Source organism: Mesoplodon mirus (genome assembly GCF_964341445.2).
Source record: "Mesoplodon mirus genome assembly, chromosome: 5".
In the NCBI taxonomy this organism is placed as follows: Eukaryota; Metazoa; Chordata; class Mammalia; order Artiodactyla; family Ziphiidae; genus Mesoplodon; species Mesoplodon mirus.
In genome coordinates, this window is record NC_138980.1 from 148297152 (window position 1) to 148317357 (window position 20206).

At 40.0% G+C, this 20206-nt stretch overlaps 1 protein-coding gene across 2 annotated transcripts in view; it reads left to right on the forward strand.

Moving 5' to 3' along the window:
• Positions 1 to 4686: 4686 nt before the first annotated feature.
• The window catches only part of PAIP1 (poly(A) binding protein interacting protein 1), a 28747-nt gene continuing 13227 nt past the window's right edge, over positions 4687 to 20206 (forward strand). The window contains exons 1-5 of one of the 2 annotated variants that reach the window (XM_082623132.1): positions 4687 to 5099; positions 5676 to 5845; positions 12454 to 12639; positions 16080 to 16192; positions 19914 to 20025. In XM_082623132.1, the coding sequence (XP_082479258.1) occupies positions 4826 to 5099; positions 5676 to 5845; positions 12454 to 12639; positions 16080 to 16192; positions 19914 to 20025 (855 nt within the window). In that variant the 5' untranslated portion in view covers positions 4687 to 4825. The remainder of the gene's footprint in view (positions 5100 to 5675; positions 5846 to 12453; positions 12640 to 16079; positions 16193 to 19913; positions 20026 to 20206) is intronic. The other variant, XM_082623133.1, reaches the window with a different exon arrangement.

The window sequence follows — 20206 nt, forward strand, 5'->3', positions numbered from 1 at the left end:
CCAGATAGTCAAATTATAGTCAGAAGATGGCTTGGTGAAGGAGGGTGTGGTTCCCAGAGGCGGTTGTTCATTCAGCTCTGTAATGACCTCGAACAGCACACAGCTGCCTAAGTGACTTCGGGGCTCAAACTCAGGGAATGGGTGTGCTTTCCTGGATTCTTTAGAATCCTACTTTTATTTGACATCTCCACACAGTTTGACACTCTTGGGCTTTCCCTCTTTAATCTTCTATTCCTCGCTGTCTTCTCTCAGTTTTTGTCCTATGTAAACAGAGTAAACAGATTCCTCTTCTTCAACCTAGCCATTCAGTTTGATGCTTCTCTTTCCTCTTCTGCCTCTATATACTTTTTCCTAAGTTATCTCATTTCTTCCTGTGGCTTCAGCTATCAAATCTCTAACTCTAGGCAACATCCCTCTGAACTCCAAGTCCATGACTTAACTGTTGACTGAACAATTCCACTTGGACGCTCTGGGTGCCAAGTGAAATGTACAAAATGGAATTAGTACGAGGCCCCTGTTTGGTGAGAGTGTGCTTTCCTCTGGTTTTCTCACTCTTTGGGACTGAGGCACCAAAGCCAGAAACCTGGGAGTCATCCTTATCTCTGGCCTCTCATTAATGCTTTATACACATCTGTCAGCTTCTTTAACACCTCTTGCATTTGGTCCTTCTCACCAACCCCACAACCATTACCTTAGTAGCCATTATCACTTCTCACCGGAATTTCTGCTACAGCCATCAAACAGGCCTTCCTGCTTCTAGTTTCATACACTTCACAGCTACTAATCTCACACCTCTGAGGATCCTCACACCTAGAACAGTGTCTGGCATTTAGTAGACGTGCAATAAATATTTCCTGAAGGAACAAATAAATGAATTCCTATCCTCATGGAGTTATAGTCCAGCTAAGAGATCAACATTAAACCAATGTGTGCACTAGATGTTGGGGAAATCCCAGGCAGTTTCCTGGCTTTTGAAGATGGATTGGAGCCCTGATCCAGATGGGAGTCAAGTGCTGACTGGCTGGGGCTACATTTCATAGCAGGCCCAAGAGACTAGGAGAGGAAGATAATTCACACAAATGAGACCCAAGAGAACAAACACATCAGCTAATTCTTCTCTCTGTTAATGAGGCCCCCATTAATTTAAAATGATATATAAGTTGCCATGATGATTTGGGCAGGGAAAAGTGAACAGAATTAGCTAGGAAAGAGTTGGGAGTGATGGAATAAAATGAAATAAGGCTTATTTTTAAAACTTTTTACTTGGAGACAATTGTACATTTACAGCAGTTGTAAGAAACAATACAGAGAGATTTCATTTCCCCTTTACCCAGTTCCCTCTGATGGTAATATCTTACATAACTGTGCATTACTATAATACAATATCACATCCAGGAAACTGACAACATACAATACACCCACCTTAGTTTTACATGCACTCATTTGTGTATGTGTGTGTGCACACATGTAGTTAGTTCTATGCAGTTTAATCACATGTATAGATTCGTGTGATCACCACCAGTTAAGACCGGAATAGTTCCATCGCAAGGATTCTTCATAGTACCTACTTTTAATAGCTGCACCTACTTCTCTCCAAACTCCACCCCCTCCTTAATCCCTGGTAACCACTAAATTGTTCTCCATCTTTATAATTTTGTCACCTTTATAATTTTGTCATGTATAAATGGAATCATACAATAACCTTTCGAGATTACTTTCTTTTAACTCAGCATAATTCCCTTGAGAGCCATCAAAGCTGCATTTATCAGTGGTTTTCTTGCTGAGTAGTATTTTATGGTATGAATACTACAGTTAAACCATTCACCCGTTAAAGAATTTATGTTGTTCCCCATTTGGGCTATTATGAACAAACCTGTTATAAAAATTGGGGTACAGATTTTTGTGTGAACATAAATCTTCATTTCTCTAAAATAAATGCCTAATTTGGGCTGCTTTAACAAAAATACCACAGACTGGGTGGAAGCACATCACTTAGCTGGTTTCACAGGTTCACAGCTGGAGAGGATCTTCGCCACTTTATAATAAGGATTGCCTTTTCTCCGTGGTCCAAAAACATCTTCATTTCTGTCTGATACCTCATCAGAATCAGCTTTAGTGTCCATATTTCTAACAACATTCTGTACATGATTATTTGTATACTCCAAGAAGATGGAAGCTTTCTCTACAGCTCTCCTCTTTCCCTTTCTCAGCCCTGACCAGCATTACCATTAACAACCCCTTCATGGCAATGTCGACTTTTTCTAGCACGCCTCAAAAACCACTACCAGCCTATACCCATTAACCAGCTCAAAAGCCTCTTCCACATTTTTAAGGTATTTGTTACAGCTGCACCCCACTTCTGAGCATCAGATTCTTTCTTAGGGTTCTTCAGAGAAAGAGAACTAATATATATAATATATATATATAATATATATATATTATATATATATTATATACATATATGATTTACTATGAGGAATTGGCTTATGTGCTCAAGGAGGCTGCGAAGTTCCATGATTTAATGTCTGCAAGCTGGAAACCCAGGAAAGCTAGTAGTGTAGTTCTAGTCTGAATCTGAAGGCCTGAGAATCAGAGCAACAGTGTAAAAAAATCCATCCATGTTGTCCGCAAGTCCACTTTTCATATGTCATGAGAATAGGGCTAAAGTTATATAACAGTTAATAGGGAGAGGCAAAGGACAAGATCTCAATTATCTAACTTATCTAACAAAAGGGACTGTAAGGATACCCTGATGTCACCATGGATGCAGAATAGCTTCATCCTCAGATAAGAAAGTCTTAGGTAAGGAAAAGGAGTTAGCCATCATAAAAGTTCTAAGGGGAAATAAAGGGTGGTGAATGCAAACAAAAGCCTGGGACAGGACTGGAGCATCTGCTTTAGTGGCACATATAGGATAACTGCTGTTGAGCGTACAGTTTGTGGGGCTTTCCTATGCAACAGAAAAGACTGGGCAAGAAGTGACTGACGACTACCTAAAAAAATGGATTTTTATGTTATTGGCATTACCTCATCTAATTTTTAAATTGTCATCTTGTCTTGTCTTTGTAATATATGCTCAGTGCTACAACATACTTGCTTTATACATGAGGAAACTGAGGCCCAGAGAAGCTAAATCCCTTACTTACCCAAGACCGCACAGGCATTAAGGGTCTAGGCCAGGATCCAAACCAAAGCTCTGGCCTACTTTGAACCCTACATTCTTTCTCAACACCAAGGAACCACACTTTTTGCTGGCTTCCTTCCCTGACTTCATTATTTTTGCCAACAATCAACAGCATGAATCATTTATTCACGATTGCCTTCATTAGAGCCATTTTCCTCTTTCATTTGGGTGAAGATGTCAGTGTTTTCTTCATTAGCAAGAAGAGAAAATGGTTAAAAAGAGTTTTCTTAACTGAAATGATTCTCAAGATGACAATGGTGAAAAACATTAAGGCTTGCTTAAAATACAGGGTTACCATTAATTTGTGGAGATGTTTCAATCTAACAATAAAGAAATCATTTCCCCCCCTCCTTTTCATTACTTATATTCATCCTTCATTTGGCTTTAGCACCGTCAGGACTGATTAAAACAATAATTTACACGTAAATAATGTCTAGAACTTTGTTGTGCAATGCGGTAGCCACTAGCCACAGGGGGCTACTGAGCACCTGAAATGTGCCTAATCCCAAGTGAGATATGCAGAAAATGTAAAATACACTTTGGATTTTGATTAGTATGAAAAAAGAGAAACTCTCATTAATATCTTTATATTAATTACATGTTGGAATGATACCATTTGGGATCTACTGGGTTAAGTAAACTATATTATGAAAATTAATTTCACCTGTTTCTTTTCACTCGCGTAATGTGCCTTCTAGAAAATTTATAATTACATAAGTGGCTTGCATTTGTGGTTCGCATTATATTTTGATTGGACAGCACTGGTAGAAGATGAAAAGGAGGAGAGTTTCATTGAAAGGTAGGGTATTTTCTTAAAATTTCTGGAGGGGAAGAGAAAAGGGAAGAGAGTAAAGCTTGGTCACAGTGTGACCTGCTGTGATAAATATCTACAGTGAATTGAGATGGGCCGGGGTGGGGGGCATTTTTGATTCTGTTCCTACTCTCCTCCCTGCGGCTAACGTAGCAGGTGGCAGAGCAGCTTCCAGAGCCCCCTTCCCAACCAGTCCTCCGGTCTCGCCGGCGCCGGGTCATTGAACACACCTGCGCGCCCACGGAGGTGCGCGTCCGCGAACTCTGGCTCTGGCTCCACGCCCCCTCCTCTCGTATTTTTATTTTCCTGGCATCAACCATCACTGTCTGACTTCTCTCCATAGAACCTCGTGTAGGCCGGGCCCGCCAGGGGTAAGCGCCCCCCTCTGCCCCGAGCCCGGCCCCGGGAACCGACATGCCCTCGCCCGACCCGAGGCGAGCAGGGCTGTCCAGCGTTCTAGCTACCCCTCTCCCGGCGGCCGGCAGGACCGCGGCTGCCGGCCCGCCGCGAACGGGGCCTCCGGGCCGCGGGGGGCCGCTGTGACCCGCCTTCGCCCCCGACGCGCCGAAGGCGGGGGAGCTGGGTTTTGGGGGAGAATCAGAAAGCGGAGGGTAGCCGTGGGGGCCGGGCGCTCCGGTGCGGCGGCTTTGGCGGGTGCTCCAGCTGCCGTCCGCTCCGCCGAAGCGCGGAGGAGCCGAGCAGGGGCCCGCCGCCCTCCTCCTCCATGAGGCCCCAGTGAGCTCGGCGGCGAGAGCCGGCCTGCGACGCCTCTCCCGGCGTCCTCTTCCGAGCGCAGCGGCGGTGGCCCCCGCAGGAGGAGGAGGAGGAGCATGTCGGACGGTTTCGATCGGGCCCCAGGTGCTGGTCGGGGCCGGAGCCGGGGCCTGGGCCTGGGCCGCGGAGGGGGCGGGCCTGAGGGCGGCGGTTTCCCAAGCGGAGCTGGGCCTGCTGAGCGGCCGCGGCACCCGCCGCCGCCGCAGCCCAAAGCCCCGGGCTTCCTGCAGCCGCCGCCGCTGCGCCAGCCCAGGACGGCCCCGCCGCCAGGGGCCCAGTGCGAGGTCCCCGCCGGCCCCCAGAGGCCTCCCCGGCCCGGGGCGCTCCCAGGTACGGAGCCGCTCTAGGGGACCCCGTCCTCCTGGGCCAAACGCTTCCCCACGGCCCTCCGCGCGCGCGCGCGGGCGGCGCTCTGTCTCCTCTTTCCTCCCGGTTCCCCGAAAGCATTCCCCGAGGGGCCCGGTTGTTACGGGGTGGGGACGCGCCCGGAACGGGGTTTGGAAGGTGGCCGCTGGAATCCTTTGTGCGCCCGGGCTGGGGGAGGGGTCCGGTGCGCGGTCTCCCGAGTTCTGTTGTCCCGGGAGGAAGTAAAAATCGCCTCCCCCTCCCCAGTCCCCGAGAGGGAGGCCTTAGGCGGGCAACCATTTCTTTTTAACCGGCTTTAAAAAATAAAATTAAATTAAAAAGTGTTTATTCAGGAAACAGGTCTGTTCATAAATGAGCTAAAGCAAGTCTATTGTTCCTTTTTGTAGGCTCTCTGCGCATATCCTGGCGATAACCTTAAATTTCGTGAGGGTTCTTGTTTGACTTAAAAACCATCCCTGCTCAGACGGCTTCTCAGTGTACAGTAAGTTGTTATACAAGGGAATGAATGCATCTAACACCGATATTTTTTTCCTTTCTCAGAACAAACGAGGCCCCTGAGAGCTCCACCTAGTTCGCAGGATAATAGCCCACAGCAGAATTCGGAGTCAACAATGGCTAAACCCCAGGTGGTTGCAGCTCCTGTGTTAATGTCTAAACTGTCTGTGAACGCCCCTGAATTTTACCCATCAAGTTATTCTTCTAATTATACAGTAAGTACACTTTTATTGCAACCCTAGGTTAATATTATTGGAATAATATGGTTATTGCATCATTTATCAGGATACTGGTGTGCTTTCTGTACCACACATAAAACATTTTATGAATTTATTGAAATCATGAAACAAAATTGATTCAAGAATGTATTTCGTAGTTATTAAATTCAAGATATCATAATGTAAGCTTGAGAGCAGACAGTCTTGTCTATTTTGTTCACTGCTGTATTTCCAGCATCTATAGACTGTCTCTAGGCTAATAAATTTAAGGTGGTCAAGGACATCTTCAGTCTATAAAACTAAAGTCCGTGTCCTGACTTTATGGACAACCTATAGAATAGTGGCCTGGCAAAGTTAATTTTTGATTTTAGCAGGACAGCTGAATACTCATTGGTAGCTTTAGGGTAAATTATCAGTGGTTTTGCTGCAGACTAATTCAGGTAGGTTTTTGAATGTTGAGAAATACACATCTGGGCTCTGTTATGTTAAAATAGAAGTGTTTCTGGTTCTAATGAACAGTTATGTAAAAATGTAGGGAGTTTCGATGAAGTGTTTTAAACTTTTGATAAAGTGTTTTAAACTTTCAGAGTCATCTTTGTCAATAATGTAAGAATTTTAGAAATCGATCACGCTTAAATGGCAGGAAAAAATGCCAAGCACGATTGGGATATATAGAAAAGAATTTGTTGTGATATGTAAATGCATAGTAATTAATTGTAGATCAGTAGGGCAGGGACCATTCTGGATTGAAGAAATGATAATACTTCAGCATAAGTCCTATTTTTCCTGGCTTCATTTTTTGACATGTAATATACAGGATAGTGTACATTAAGTTATCAACATCCCCAAAGCCCGCTCTGTCCCCTTCTAATCATTACTGCTCTCCAAAGGTAACCGCTATTTTGCTTGAACAATAGTTTTGCCTCTGTTCAAAGTTCATATAAATGGAGTCATATAAAATATATTTTTCTTTCATTCAATATCAAAATTAATCCATATTGTAGCATGTAATTGGAGGTGACTAATTCTCATAACATTCCATTGTGAATATTTGTCTGTTGATGGGCACTTGGGTAGCTTTCACGTTTGGGCTTTTACGATTAGGGCTGCTATTCTTGTCCATGCCTTGGTGAACATTTGCCCTTGTTTCTGTTTGGTATATACCTAGGAGTGGAGTTGTTGGGACTTAAGTTAGCCAGCTTTAGTAGAGACTGCCAAATATTTTTCCAAAGAGACTGTTCCAATGTATGAGTTGAGTACTGTTTGGTTTCCAGTTGCTTTAATTCCTGGTCAGCACTAGGTATTTGCTATTTAAGTTTAACCGTTCTGGTGGATGGGTGTTAGTTTTTTAATTTGAATGTACCTGATCAACTAATGGTGGCACACCTTTTTTTGTTACTTTTGGGGCGAGAATGGGGCGACTTGACTTTCATATTTGATAGAAAGCATGGGAAAGCTTTATTCCATATTTTAGAAACTTCATGCATCTTAGACTGCATTAAGAAGAACTTTGGGGCTGGAGAGGGGAAAATATAGGCATGGTAGGAAGAGCAATTGATTTGGGGTGGAATGGGCCATCAATCAGGTAAAGTAGAAATGAGAGCAGCTGGATTCTTGCCCCAAAACTGTATTTGGCTTAGAGAAGACAGGAACCATTGGAGAGCTGTGAGTAGTTGACTAACTCTTAAGGATACTTACCTTAAGAACCACAAATGGTTCCTCATTTGTTTGTCTTCGTATTGATTTGGGCTATCTTATGGTGGGAGGGATGCAATTTTTTTTTTTTTGCAGTTCTTTACCAGCTAGTTTTATACATAGTTCAAGTGATTCCTGAGAGCAGTGTGTTGAGCCATGTTAGTCCACCTCCTTTGAGCCACGGCAGTCTTTTAGGCGCTCCTTGGTCTCCTCAGCTCCTGCTGCACTCATTTTGCCAGAAAAGATTGCAAACTGGAAGCCTGTGGCTCACGTGTACCCTGCAGGTGTGTCTTTTCTGGCCCTGAGTTTTTTTAAAAGGGGCTTTATAATTTACCAGTACTTAAATTAGATATTGCAAATCTGAATTTTTTGGTTTCTCTTGAAATCCATAAGATCTGGCCATACTGGACTGCTGTTTTGATAGAGCAGAGTTGGCTGGAGCTGAATAGAGGCAGCCCCTTTACATGGAATGTGTAAGCTCTAATTTGCTCACTGGCGTACTTCATTTGCCTGTAATCCACCTGGATTCTAGGCATTCAAGCTTGCTACCCCTGCCCTGATATATTTTCGGGCCTTACCCTTTTACCCTCTGTCAAAGCTAGGAGTTGTTCTCAATCCAGTTAGTCACAGAACAGCAAAATCCTTGTTTTTCCTGAGTCTTGGGATAAAATCTGGTTATGAGAGAAACTTTTCCTTGTAGTAACCATAATCCAAAGTCACTCACTCATTAAGAAATAGTTGAGGGCCTCCCTGTGGCGCAGTGGTTAAGAATCTGCCTGCCAATGCAGGGGATGCGGGTTTGAGCCCTGGTCCGGGAAGATGCGCGGAGCAACTAAGCCCGTGCTCCACAACTACTGAGCCTGCGCTCCAGAGCCCGTGAGCCACAACTACTGAGCCCGCGTGCCTAGAGCCCGTGCTGGTAAACAAAGAGAAGCCTCCACAATGAGAAGCCCACGCACTGCAACGAAGAGTAATCCCCGCTCGCCGCAACTAGAGAAAGCCTGCATGCAGCAATGAAGACCCAACGCAGCCAAAAATAAAATAAAATAAAATAAAAAGAAGTCGAATGCTTGCCACGAGTCAAGGGCTGGGGATACAGCCGTGGATAAAATGGACAAAAATTCTTGTCTTTGTAGAGCCTCTATTCTAGTGGTCTTCTAGCTGGGTTTCCAGAAATTCTTTGAGTCTGCTTTTGTTATACACATGAGAAGCTATTGCCTGGTATCATTGAGCTGGATCTGCTCTCAAGAATGCACGCTTTTTAACTTTTTTCTGATAGTCTTTTGCTGTGTTTTCATAACCCTTTTAAAACTCCAAGCCCTTTTATCTTCAATCCTTCCTCTAATCCCACTGCTAGGATTTTACTGCTTAACATGCCTTCTTACCAATGAGTTGTTGTATCCATCTATTCCTGGCCATTGCATCTTCTCAGGTAAGCCATTACATCTTGAATATTTAATCACGGTTCACTTATGAGAACCAAAAATTCCACATAGGAGTTGATAAAGCATTTATTAAGAGACAACCCCCCCACCCCACCCCCACGTGCACAAAAAAATCCCAGCTTTTGCTAAGAACATCCTCCTTCAACTTACTGCCCAGTTTTTCTTCTGCCTTTCGATAGTGATGTTCTCCAAAATGAAAAATTACTCACTGCTGGCACTACTTTACTTCTCACTGACCGTTCAGACCTCTGCAGACTGATCCTCTTAATTGTACTGATACTATTTTTGTGACAGATGCTGATGTTGTTTGGCTTTTAAAATCTATCGTCCTCTTAAACCTCATCTAAATAGACTTTGTTGACCACAGTATGATCTGTAAGGTTTAATTCCCAGTGTGGGTCCTGTTCTAGGTACCAAGGGTACCTTTTCAGTCTTTCAGGATTTCCTCCTTTTTATAAAAACTGAATATTTAAGATACTAATTTTCTCAGTTGTTTTCTCTGTGTGCACAGTTCTGATTCTTAAGACTCTGCAACCATCATTCTCTCAGATTTTAACCAATGAAATTATTCTGTAGCATTTGCTATTATGAGCACCTCTCCTCATTTACCTTTTCCTTTGGCTTCTGTGGCAGTACTTCATCCTCCCGACTCTGAGACCATTCCTCCTTCCCTCAGACTGCAGGCTCTGAGGTTCTGTCTTCTGTCTGTTTTATTACCTCCCTTAGTGATAATAGAATCCCCTAGAATCTGACCATCACCAACCTGCCTGTTGATAACTCTGGAATCTAATTCTTCAGGCTTGTGTCTCCATTTGTCTTGACCTCTTCTGAGGATCTCACATTCAAACTCAAGAACGAAAAAGAATTTATCTTTTGCAAACCTCTTCTTATACTTTTATATTCTAACTAGCTGCTCAGGCTAAAAGCTTGTGGTGTATTGACTCACTTTCCTCTTTCACACTCTTGCCCGCTTTCAATCAAGTTAACTGAAATAGTCTCGACTGTTCCACCTAAGTGTTCATTTCCTTTTATCCCCACTGCTTTGGATTAGGTTCTCATCTCTTGACAGTGTATTCAAAGTACCTACTGGGGGGCTTCCCTGGTGGCGCAGTGGCTGAGAGTCTGCCTGCCAATGCAGGGGACACGGGTTCGTGCCCCGGTCCGGGAAGATCCCACATGCCGCGGAGCCCCTGGGCCGTGAGCCATGGCCGCTGAGCCTGTGCGTCCGGAGCCTGTGCTCCGCAAAGGGAGAGGCCACAACAGTGAGAGGCCCATGTACCGCAAAAAAAAAAAAAAAAGGTACCTACTGGGAAGTGAGTTTTCTTTTTTGTTGTTGTTTTGTTTTTTGGGGTTTTTTTAAATTAATAGACTATTTTTTAGAGCAGCTTTAGATTCACAGCGCAGCTGATTGGAGAGTACAGAGAGTTCCCATATACCCCTATCCCCCCATATGTACCACCTCCCCCCAAAGTGAGTTTTCTAGTTGCTGTCCCTCCTAACCTCTTGTCACAGAACTCTTTCTAAGAAAAATAAAACTTAAATATTCCTCTGCTTGGAAGCCATTTGACTTCACATTGAAGACTGAAGAAATGTATACTTTAAAGAATCTGCGACTAGAGAACTAATACAAGCTTTAATTCAAACACATTGGAGTGCTCATCTGTTCAGAATACTCTGTCTCCCTTTTTGCTTGAAACAACAGGCCCTGAATCCCCTTTTTAGCTTTTTTCAGAACAGCTCTACTTTCCTCTTTTACTTTCACACTTCAGATTCTCTTAAAAGAGTTATGCTTATTTGGGGAAAAAAAAGACTGAAATCAGTGTTCTAAACTGCATTTTGCCACAATGAATGACGTTTGCTAGGAACAGTTAGGAAATCAGTGCCATCAACTGGGACCTGTAGACTTCCTGCTTTTCATTGTCATTAATAGTAGGATACTACAAATCTGTAAAACTCTAAACTGTATATCAGAAACTTAAACTAGTTTTTAATTGTAAAACTCACACATGTTTGTGGTTAACATTAAGTAATTATTTAATATACACACATTTATAATGCTTAGCTGCTTTCACAATTTCATAATAAGGGGTCCGTATTTATAACATAAATGTTTCCTCACTCCAGATGTAACTACTATTATCCCTTGTCTATCTTCCCAGAAATTTTTATTGGCTGTAAGTCTCTCTAAAAATTAAATAATACTAAAATATGGTTCTGTGTTCTTTTAATTAAAAGGTTGGGAACTACTTAAAGGTGATAGTGGTATATTTTTTAAAAAATTTTATTGGAGTATAGTTAATTTACAATGTTGTGTTAGTTTCAGCAAAGTGAATCAGTTATACATATATCCACTCTTTTTTAGATTCTTTTCCCATATAGGTCATTACAGAGTATTGAGTAGAGTTCCTTTTGCTATACAGTAGGTCCTTATTAGTTATCTTTTTTATATACAGTAGTGTGTATATGTCAGTCCCATTCTCCCAGTTTATCCCTTCTCCCTCCTTTCCCCCCGGTAGCCATAAGTTTGTTTTCTACATCTGTGACTCCATTTCTGTTTTGTAAATAAGTTCATTTGTGTCATTTTTTTAGATTCCACATGTAAGTGATATCATATGATCTTTGTCTTTCTCTGTCTGACTGACTTCACTTAGTATGATAATCTCTAGGTCCATCCATGTTGCTGCAAATAGCATTATTTCATTCTTTTTTATGACTGAGTAATATTCCATTGTATATAAGTACCACATCTTCTTTATCCATTCATCTGTCGATGGACATTTAGGTTGCTTCCGTACCTTGGCTATTGTAAAATAATGTTGCTATGAACATTGGGGTGATAGTGATAGATATTAATTGGAAACTGTTGCTACTATCAAGATTGGCTGGAAACTTGGACATAGAAAGTCTCCTACCACTGTACACTATGATATTTTATAGTCACTTAACTGTATATTTATTTCCATGTCCTTGGGGATTGACAGATGACAAACTTCTTTTTTCAATATAGAAATTGTCAAATGTCTACAAGGATAGAGAGTGGTGAAATGAATGCCCATGGCCTCAATAGTTAGCTACAGGTGGCCATTCTTGTTTCTATATCTCTGGTCCCTCTCCCTCTCCCATTTTGAAACAAATCCTGGATATTATTGTATCTATAAATATTAATTTTGATCTTGGTATTATAATGAAATATTGGTTTAAACTTTATTTCTCAGCCATCTTGTAAATCTACCAGAGGTGAGAAGACAATTCTCTACCCAGCTAGATGAAGCCCTTCTATTATAACATTTTGGCTATTGGGCAAGGAAGAAGTGGACTTAACTTTTTGAAGAAAATAACACATTTTATCAGGTTAAGGATTCTTAAAAATATAATTTGAGCTAGAGACATCCCAACTCAAAGCTGCTTCATGTTTTTTTTAGCCAGTTTCATGGATTAATTTTTTTTTAACCTTTTGATCTATAGGAATCCTATGAGGATGGTTGTGAGGATTTTCCCACTTTGTCAGAATATGTTCAGGATTTTTTGAATCATCTTACAGAGCAGCCTGGCAGTTTTGAAACTGAAATTGAACAGTTTGCAGAGACACTGAATGGCTGGGTTACAACAGATGATGCTTTGCAAGAACTTGTGGAACTCATCTATCAACAGGTAGGTTGGCTAATAGCATGGGGCAATCACTGGATAGCTTCCTTGCTGCCCGAAGGTGGTGGCTGCTCCTTGAGGAGGGCCAGGTACGTGTTCACCAGCCTCCACACTCCTTGACTCTTTATGGTTCATGAGAGCTTTTAAGTCTCTGTTGTACAGAATTTCTGTAGTTAGGGATCCAGGACTAGAGCCAGACTGCAAATTTTCCTGTGTAGCCAAGGCTCTGTACAGGCAGTTGGAAGGAGCTTTGGACATTTCTGAGGACACTACATGAGTATTATGCCTTTTATCCAAACCCCTGTTTTATAAGGATCTGCCATTATTGGAGTAGGGGAGAAAAAAAGTCATGGGAGAACTTTTTTGCCTCATAAATGATTCTTTTTTTTTTTTTTTTTAAAAAAAGGACCACAAAACACCTTGATTTGAGTCTTAACATTTCTGCTTGTCTTTAAAAATTTCAAGGATTTACATCTCAATTCCTTTAAAAAATCTAATGTCAATCTAGGTTGTTCACACAAAGTTTAGTTTTAATTCTAGCATATTGGTCATTGACACATTAATGCTATTTTAAGGGGGAAAAAATAGACAACACTCAATTCTGAAGACAAATTTGAGGTCAGTGAGGAGACTGGCCAAAAACAGAGTAGGAGATAAATGCCACCAAAGGTTGTATTTCTGTTTCAGTCATTGCTGAAAGAGCAGTTCAAACTTGAAATATATGTAAGGGTGACTTATGATAGCAGGTTGTTTTTTTTGTGTGTTTTCTTAATCCTACCTAGTGTTTCATTTGACTACTTTTCCAGTTTGTTCTGGATTGTTACTGGACCCCAGTATTACCTGGCCAACTCTTAGATTTCTGAAAATGCCTGAGGTTTTAAGAAGATAGATCTGCTCTATTTGTCCTGATTCCTACTTTTGCCATCTAAATGGATTAAAAAGGAATGTTAGATAAGAAAATGGAAGAATTTTACTTTTTTCTTTTTGCTTTTCTGGCTCTATTTAGTTTCAGCTCTTCAATAGGCTGCTTGATTATAGTTCTTATATCAGAATTATATTATTATAGTTCTTATTATGCTCGTATTATATCAGGGTTGGTTAGAAGGGCTCTAACCTAACAAACTACAATTTCTGTGATTGTCTCAAAGCCAATGCTTCAAATATGTACTTAGTATTATTTTAAGTTCTAACATTCTATGGTCAGTGATATAGATTTACCAACAGTTCTTAAGTTTCATTGAGGGAGTTTAATCATAGCAACTAACGAGAGGAGACCTATTGTTTAAAAAAAAAAAAAAGGCAGATTAAACGTACATATTCAGTTTTGATTCCTCACCAAATACTACTAAAATGACAGTGTGGGGATTTTAGAACACCAAAAGCCCATAAGGACTTATACGGTGAAAGGAGATAGAAGTACCCATTTTGGAGACTAGAACGCAGATGGGTGAGTGGTAACTGACCTGGCGGATTTTTTAAAAAGTTGAATTCCAAGCCAGTGGGGAAAGTCGAGAATCGCCCTGATTTATGATGCAGCATCTCCAAAAAGGTTCTAGGATAAGGATGGAATGAGGCTAAAAAGACTGCTTGAAAATCTAAAAAAATTAGACTGTCTAGATCTTTTTGCACTGAGTAACCAGTTTGAAGTTTTATCATAATCCTTCTTGAAGTTACTGAAGGAGGTACTCCACCAAAAGGATGATTTAAGGATGAAGACATGGGAACTAGGACACAGGGAGTTTTACAGGAGAGGCTAAGTGAATCATCCAGATGGTGGTGAAGGGAGATCCCAAGATAGTAGCCATGCACATAGTAGGCCTAGACGTACAAGGCTTCACTGGAATCGGGCAGAATGCTCCAGGAAAGACTTCCCTGGAGCACACTCCCTTATGTTTGAAGATATTAAGAAGAACAAACTAATGAGAAGTCAGTGAGCAATATATTTAAAAAGTAGAAAATTTAAGTCTAGGGAAAACAAGGTTGTGCAAGAGAGGAGAAATCAGCATAATACATGGTACAGCTGTAAAGGGAACACAAAACTAATTTTAAAAATCACGGTGTATCTACAGTTATACCACAGTGGAATGAAGTAAGGTTAAACAGGGTGAAAAGTAAATGCTCATCTTCCTTCGTGGGGAGCTAGTAAGAAATGGCTAAACTCAAATCATGGAGCATGGAGATACGGAGGTTAAAACCTTTTCAGCTGGAAGAATTGAAAGTGGTTGTCTATGGAAGTAAAATTGTGGTATAGCAGGGAAGCAGGAAACTTTAATGACCAGCCTTGTTGTCTTTAAATTTACTTTAAATTTTAAAAGTAAAGGAAAACAGGCAATGCCAATAATGGGAAAAGTATAAATTTTGAATTTCAAGTCTTTTGGGGTACCAGATACACATACATGAATGTCAGGAGAAATCAGTCTTTCTTCCTTGCTGAGAAATGTACAGAGTCCTGTGTAAGCAAGGAAATAATTAGAAATAAAAAGTTCTAACTATAAAGTACTTACGCCATGCCAGGCAATGCTAAACACTTGACCTGTAGTTAACTCATTTAATCCTCAGTGGTTGCAAGGTATTGCTCTTATCCCCATTTTATACGTAGCTTAACAGAGGTTAAATGACTTGTCTAAGGTTGCACATGAGTAACTAGACCCAACATAGGATTGGAGGGGCATCAGGCCATTTGTTAGATCTAGACTCTGGTTAACTACTACCTTTGTGAGATTGGCCAAGTCCCTTAACCTCGTAATGTGTGTGTTCTATTGTTCTTTAAAAACTGCAGTGAAAGTTAAACTTCCTGAGTACTTCTTTGGCTGTGTCACACAGTCTTTGATACTCAGTGTTTTTCCACTATCTTCTTATTAAAAATAGCTTATTTCTTTTGATTTCCTCTTTTATTACCCCAAGTGTTTGGAGTGTTGTTGAAGTGTTAGTCTTTTGCATCAGGTACCATTAATTATCCCTTTAGGAATCAAGAAACTGAAGCTCAGGGAGGTTTAGAGATACCAGGGTCACAGAACAGGCCTGGGATTCTTGTTCTGGACTGCTAGATGCCAAAGTTGGTGCCATCCTATTCCTGAGAAATGCCACAGATCATTAGTTTGGCAAATATACTTCATAATTGGCACTATGCAGCTGGGTACATGTACATATTTTGTGCAAAAATTAGTTGGTGTAAAGAGAGATTTATCTCTTTGCTTTCTGCTAACCTCGGGTAAATGGTGGGGAGAGCTTACCTTAATGTTTTTCTTTGTACTTATTCTGGTTCTTGGTGTAAGGTTGGGAGGGAGAGTTAATATCCTTATGCTTAACAATTACAAATGACTTGTACATTTTTCTGTACAGTTTTGGGGGCAGGAATGTTTTTCCTCTTTAGAATATTGCTGTTAAGTGTTTGCATTAATAACTTGATGTGTCTGTGTCATATAAAACTTTTTTCTTTTTGAAAGGCCACATCTATCCCAAATTTCTCTTACATGGGAGCTCGCCTCTGTAATTACCTGTCCCATCATCTGACAATTAGCCCACAGAGTGGCAACTTCCGCCAATTGCTACTTCAAAGGTTAGTGTGTATATGAAATTAAAGGAGAACTACTTCTAAATGTACTAGAATTTGACCATTCTTCTTTGCTTTCTTTATAGAAAGTTGCAGGGGAGAATAGAGCAAACCATTCTCTTTTTTTTCTGTCTTTTTTTAATTAATTAATTTATTGTTTTTGGCTGCATTGGTTCTTCGTTGCTGTGCAGGGGCTTTCTCTAGTTGCAGTGAGCAGGGGCTACTCTTTGTTGTGGTGCACAGGCTTCTCATTGCGGTGGCTTCTCTTGTTGTGGAGCACAGGCTCTAGGCACGCAGGCTTCAGTAGTTGTGGCTCGCGGGCTCTAGAGCACAGGCTCAGTAGTTGTGGTGCACAGGCTTAGTTGCTCCGTGACGTGGGATCTTCCTGGACCAGGGCTCGAACCCGTGTCCCTTGCATTGGCAGGTGGATTCTTAACCACTGTGCCACCAGGGAAGCCTGGCAGGTGGATTCTTAACTGCTGCGCCACCGGGAAAGTCCAGGGCAGACCATTCTTATTTGTATAGTATTAAGTTTATAGTCATATATATGCCTTTTTCTTATGATGGTGTCTGCCTTCGGTTTTGTGCCTAGAAAGGCCTTTTCCTTTTCCAAGATCTTAAAAATGGTTACTTTACATATTTTTTAGTACTTTTGTACTTTTGGCTTGAGTAAGGATCTAATTTCATTTATTGCCACATGTTTAACCAACTTTTCCCATACCACTTTTTTGAATGATCCATTCCTTATTAGAACTGGTGCCTTTATCACACTACATACATCCTTATATTTGCGTTGATTCTGGACTTTCATTCTATTCCATTCATTACTTGTTCTCTTCCTGTTTTATTACCAGGCTATTAAAAAACTCTCTCATTTTTTCACAACTAGTCTAGTTAGTTCCCCATTTGTGTGTGTGTGTGTGTGTAGTCTTCTTTGCTATTCTTGCATGCTTATTTTCTCTGAACTTTAGAATCAGCATGTGAAATTACACAAATGTTGTTGTTATTTATTTATGTTTTGGGATGACATTGAATTAATGAGCTAATGTAGGGAAGTGAATTTTCTTATAATCTGAGTTCTTTTATTCAATAACAAGCTTGTCTTTGAGTTTATTAGAGTTTGCCTGTTAGTTCTTTAAAGATACTTTTAATGGTTGCAAAGTATTCCATCGTGTGGTTAAACTGCACTGGAACAGAATAAAGACTCCAAAAGTACACTCCAGAGACACTTGAAAATTAAGCTTTTAACAAAGGTGACACTTCAGATACATAAATAAAAGACAAATTGTGCTGCTGACATAACTGGCTAGTTGTTTGGGGGGAAAAAAAACAAAGATGGGTTCCTGTCTCATTCTTTACACCAAAATATATTTCAAATATAAAATTGAAACAGTAAATACTAGGGGAAAAAATGACAAACAAAAATATTAGGTTGGTAAAGCCTTTTTAAGCAAGACATGATACCTACAGGCCCTAAAACAAGAGATTAAACTTAATTTCATATAGATTATAATATTGGAGGGGTCATAAATTTATAAGAAGTGAAGTAAAAATAGGGACATTTGTAACACATGGCAGTGAGCTCATTTATTTAATAAGAAAAGAGGGGCCTCTTAGGAATGAGTAAGAAAAAGGCCAGAAATATTTCTATTTTTAGTAGAAGTATTTGGAATGACTCTGGATAGGTGCAGTTTGGAAAAATATAAATGACAAAGTTACAGAAATATCTAACCTTACCTAATAATTAAAGTACAAATTACAGCTTTTGGAAAGACGTGAAAGTTGGCACTTTGAGGAGGTAGGATGGTAGAAAGGCTTGCTTATCCTCCCTTGTGCTGCTCACCCTGGCTCTGCCTTACAGTTACCTGGAGACTTAAAATGGGGCTAAGCCCCGAGTCTTGGAAACTCTGATATAATTAGACTGAAGGAGAGCGTGGGCATGGTTTATAAATCTCCCCAAGTGATTCTACTGTGTAGTCATGGTTGAGACTCACTCTTCTGGCTCTTTTGACTCTGTATCCCCTGTGTGTGCTTCTCTAGTACTAGGATACTGTCAAAGCTATCAACATGGAAAAACACTAATCATATAACAAGTGAAAAGGTCATAATTCTGTTAACTTAAAAATGTAGAATACTTTGAAACAGATAGAAGTTACCTTCACAGCAGTTATTTTTGGGCTGCAGTGTCTTTATTCTTTATATTTTTCTGTTTTAACCTTTTTGAAATAGCCATGTATTGCTTTTATAAGTGAAAATCTTTAACTTAAAGTTTTAGAGTCTTTCCTCTCACCTAGATAATCAACCCTGTACAAGGGTAGGGATTTGCATTTGTACATACATTAACATATATTAATATATAATCTAATAGTAATGGCGTTGATAAAACAAAAAGGTCATTTCATCGAAGCTCTTACCTGAAAAGTCATAAAAGGAAAGACAGAAAGGAAAGCAGCCAACAAGGTGCCTGGATAACTGCATTGGCATTAATTAACTGATCCTTTCCATTATTAACTAGTGTTCTATTTATAGATATCCCAACTTTTTTTCTGATGAGGAATTAACTTAATATGTATGAGAAGGTAACCAGTATCTTTCCATGTCTGACTCAAACAGCAGATGTTGCTCATTTAATATAGCTTGTAAGCATTGGCACATTAATCTAAGCTGGGTTTACATACATAAACTGAACCAAGGTAAATTCTTGGACAAGAAATGACTTTTTTCTTTAGGTTCTTTTTGAAAATTTTTTTAAATTGGTACCTCAGGTATGAAAGCCATTAAGCCTTCATAAGCTGCTCCCTTGGTCTTTAATAGGAGAACTATCAAAATCATTTTTATAAAACACATGACTTTTCTAGAATGTTCTTACACCTTATCAATAAAAATTTTTAAATCTTCAACACCAAAATGGTGAACATTAAAAGTACATTTTAAAAATCCATTTTAGTAACAGTAGCTGACACCATAATTCATTGGTATAGACAATGACAGGCTTATTGTGATTATTTTAGATAATAAGAACTATGTAAGCTCTAAGGTGAATGCACCAAGTCAGGGAGAAATCAAACAAGGGAAAATAAATTGACTCCTTTAGTCTCTATTAGAAACAAAGACCCAAACAAAGACCAGATTAATTGCCTTCTATGTTTCTGTGTGGTTTCAATTGGGGACTTCTCTTACTTCACTTCCCTGATTTGTATAATAGAAGTTCTAAGAATAATGGGCTTAATAAGAATTCATTTTCAGCTTAGTTGGATGTCGTCTGTATTTATATATATATATTTTAAAGCTTTGTTCAAAGTTTGTATTTCAGCAGGAGCAGAATATTTTAGAGATACTTCGCATGAAAACAGTGCTCTCTTAAAAAGCCTATGAGACAATAAATAAGGTGAGGCAGTGAGGTTTTTTGTTTTGTTTTTAGTGCCAATATACCACGAACCTCATGAAATCTATGTAGCTGTAACTTGTTACAATTTGTTCTAGTAATAGGTTTATTTTCAACTATTCTTATCAGTTTCTTAAAACTAGGAATCTTTGTATGAAAAGATAATACATATTCTGATCGCTACAATAGACAGGAACACTTTTTATTACAGAAAATCAGAGTGTTGGTGCATTGTACTTGCCTCTGTACTGCTTGTGAACAACCAAACTGACAAATGGTCATCTTGTTTGACTATTTAAAAAACAAAGCAATGTGAGATTACAAAAGGTATGTCTTTATTAGATGTCGGACTGAATATGAAGTTAAAGATCAAGCTGCAAAAGGGGATGAAGTGACTCGAAAACGATTCCATGCATTTGTACTCTTTCTGGGAGAACTTTATCTTAACCTGGAGGTGAGGAGAAATTTTTCTTCTTAGTACTGACAATGCCTGAGAATATAAATTGATCTCAATAAGGGATTTGTGTTTACTCTTTTATAACATTAAGAGTGAAATGGGAGATAAAGAAAATAGTCTCAGTACCTACTCATGGTAGTATCTGTCCTCAAATGGAACATATGTACCATTTTGTCTT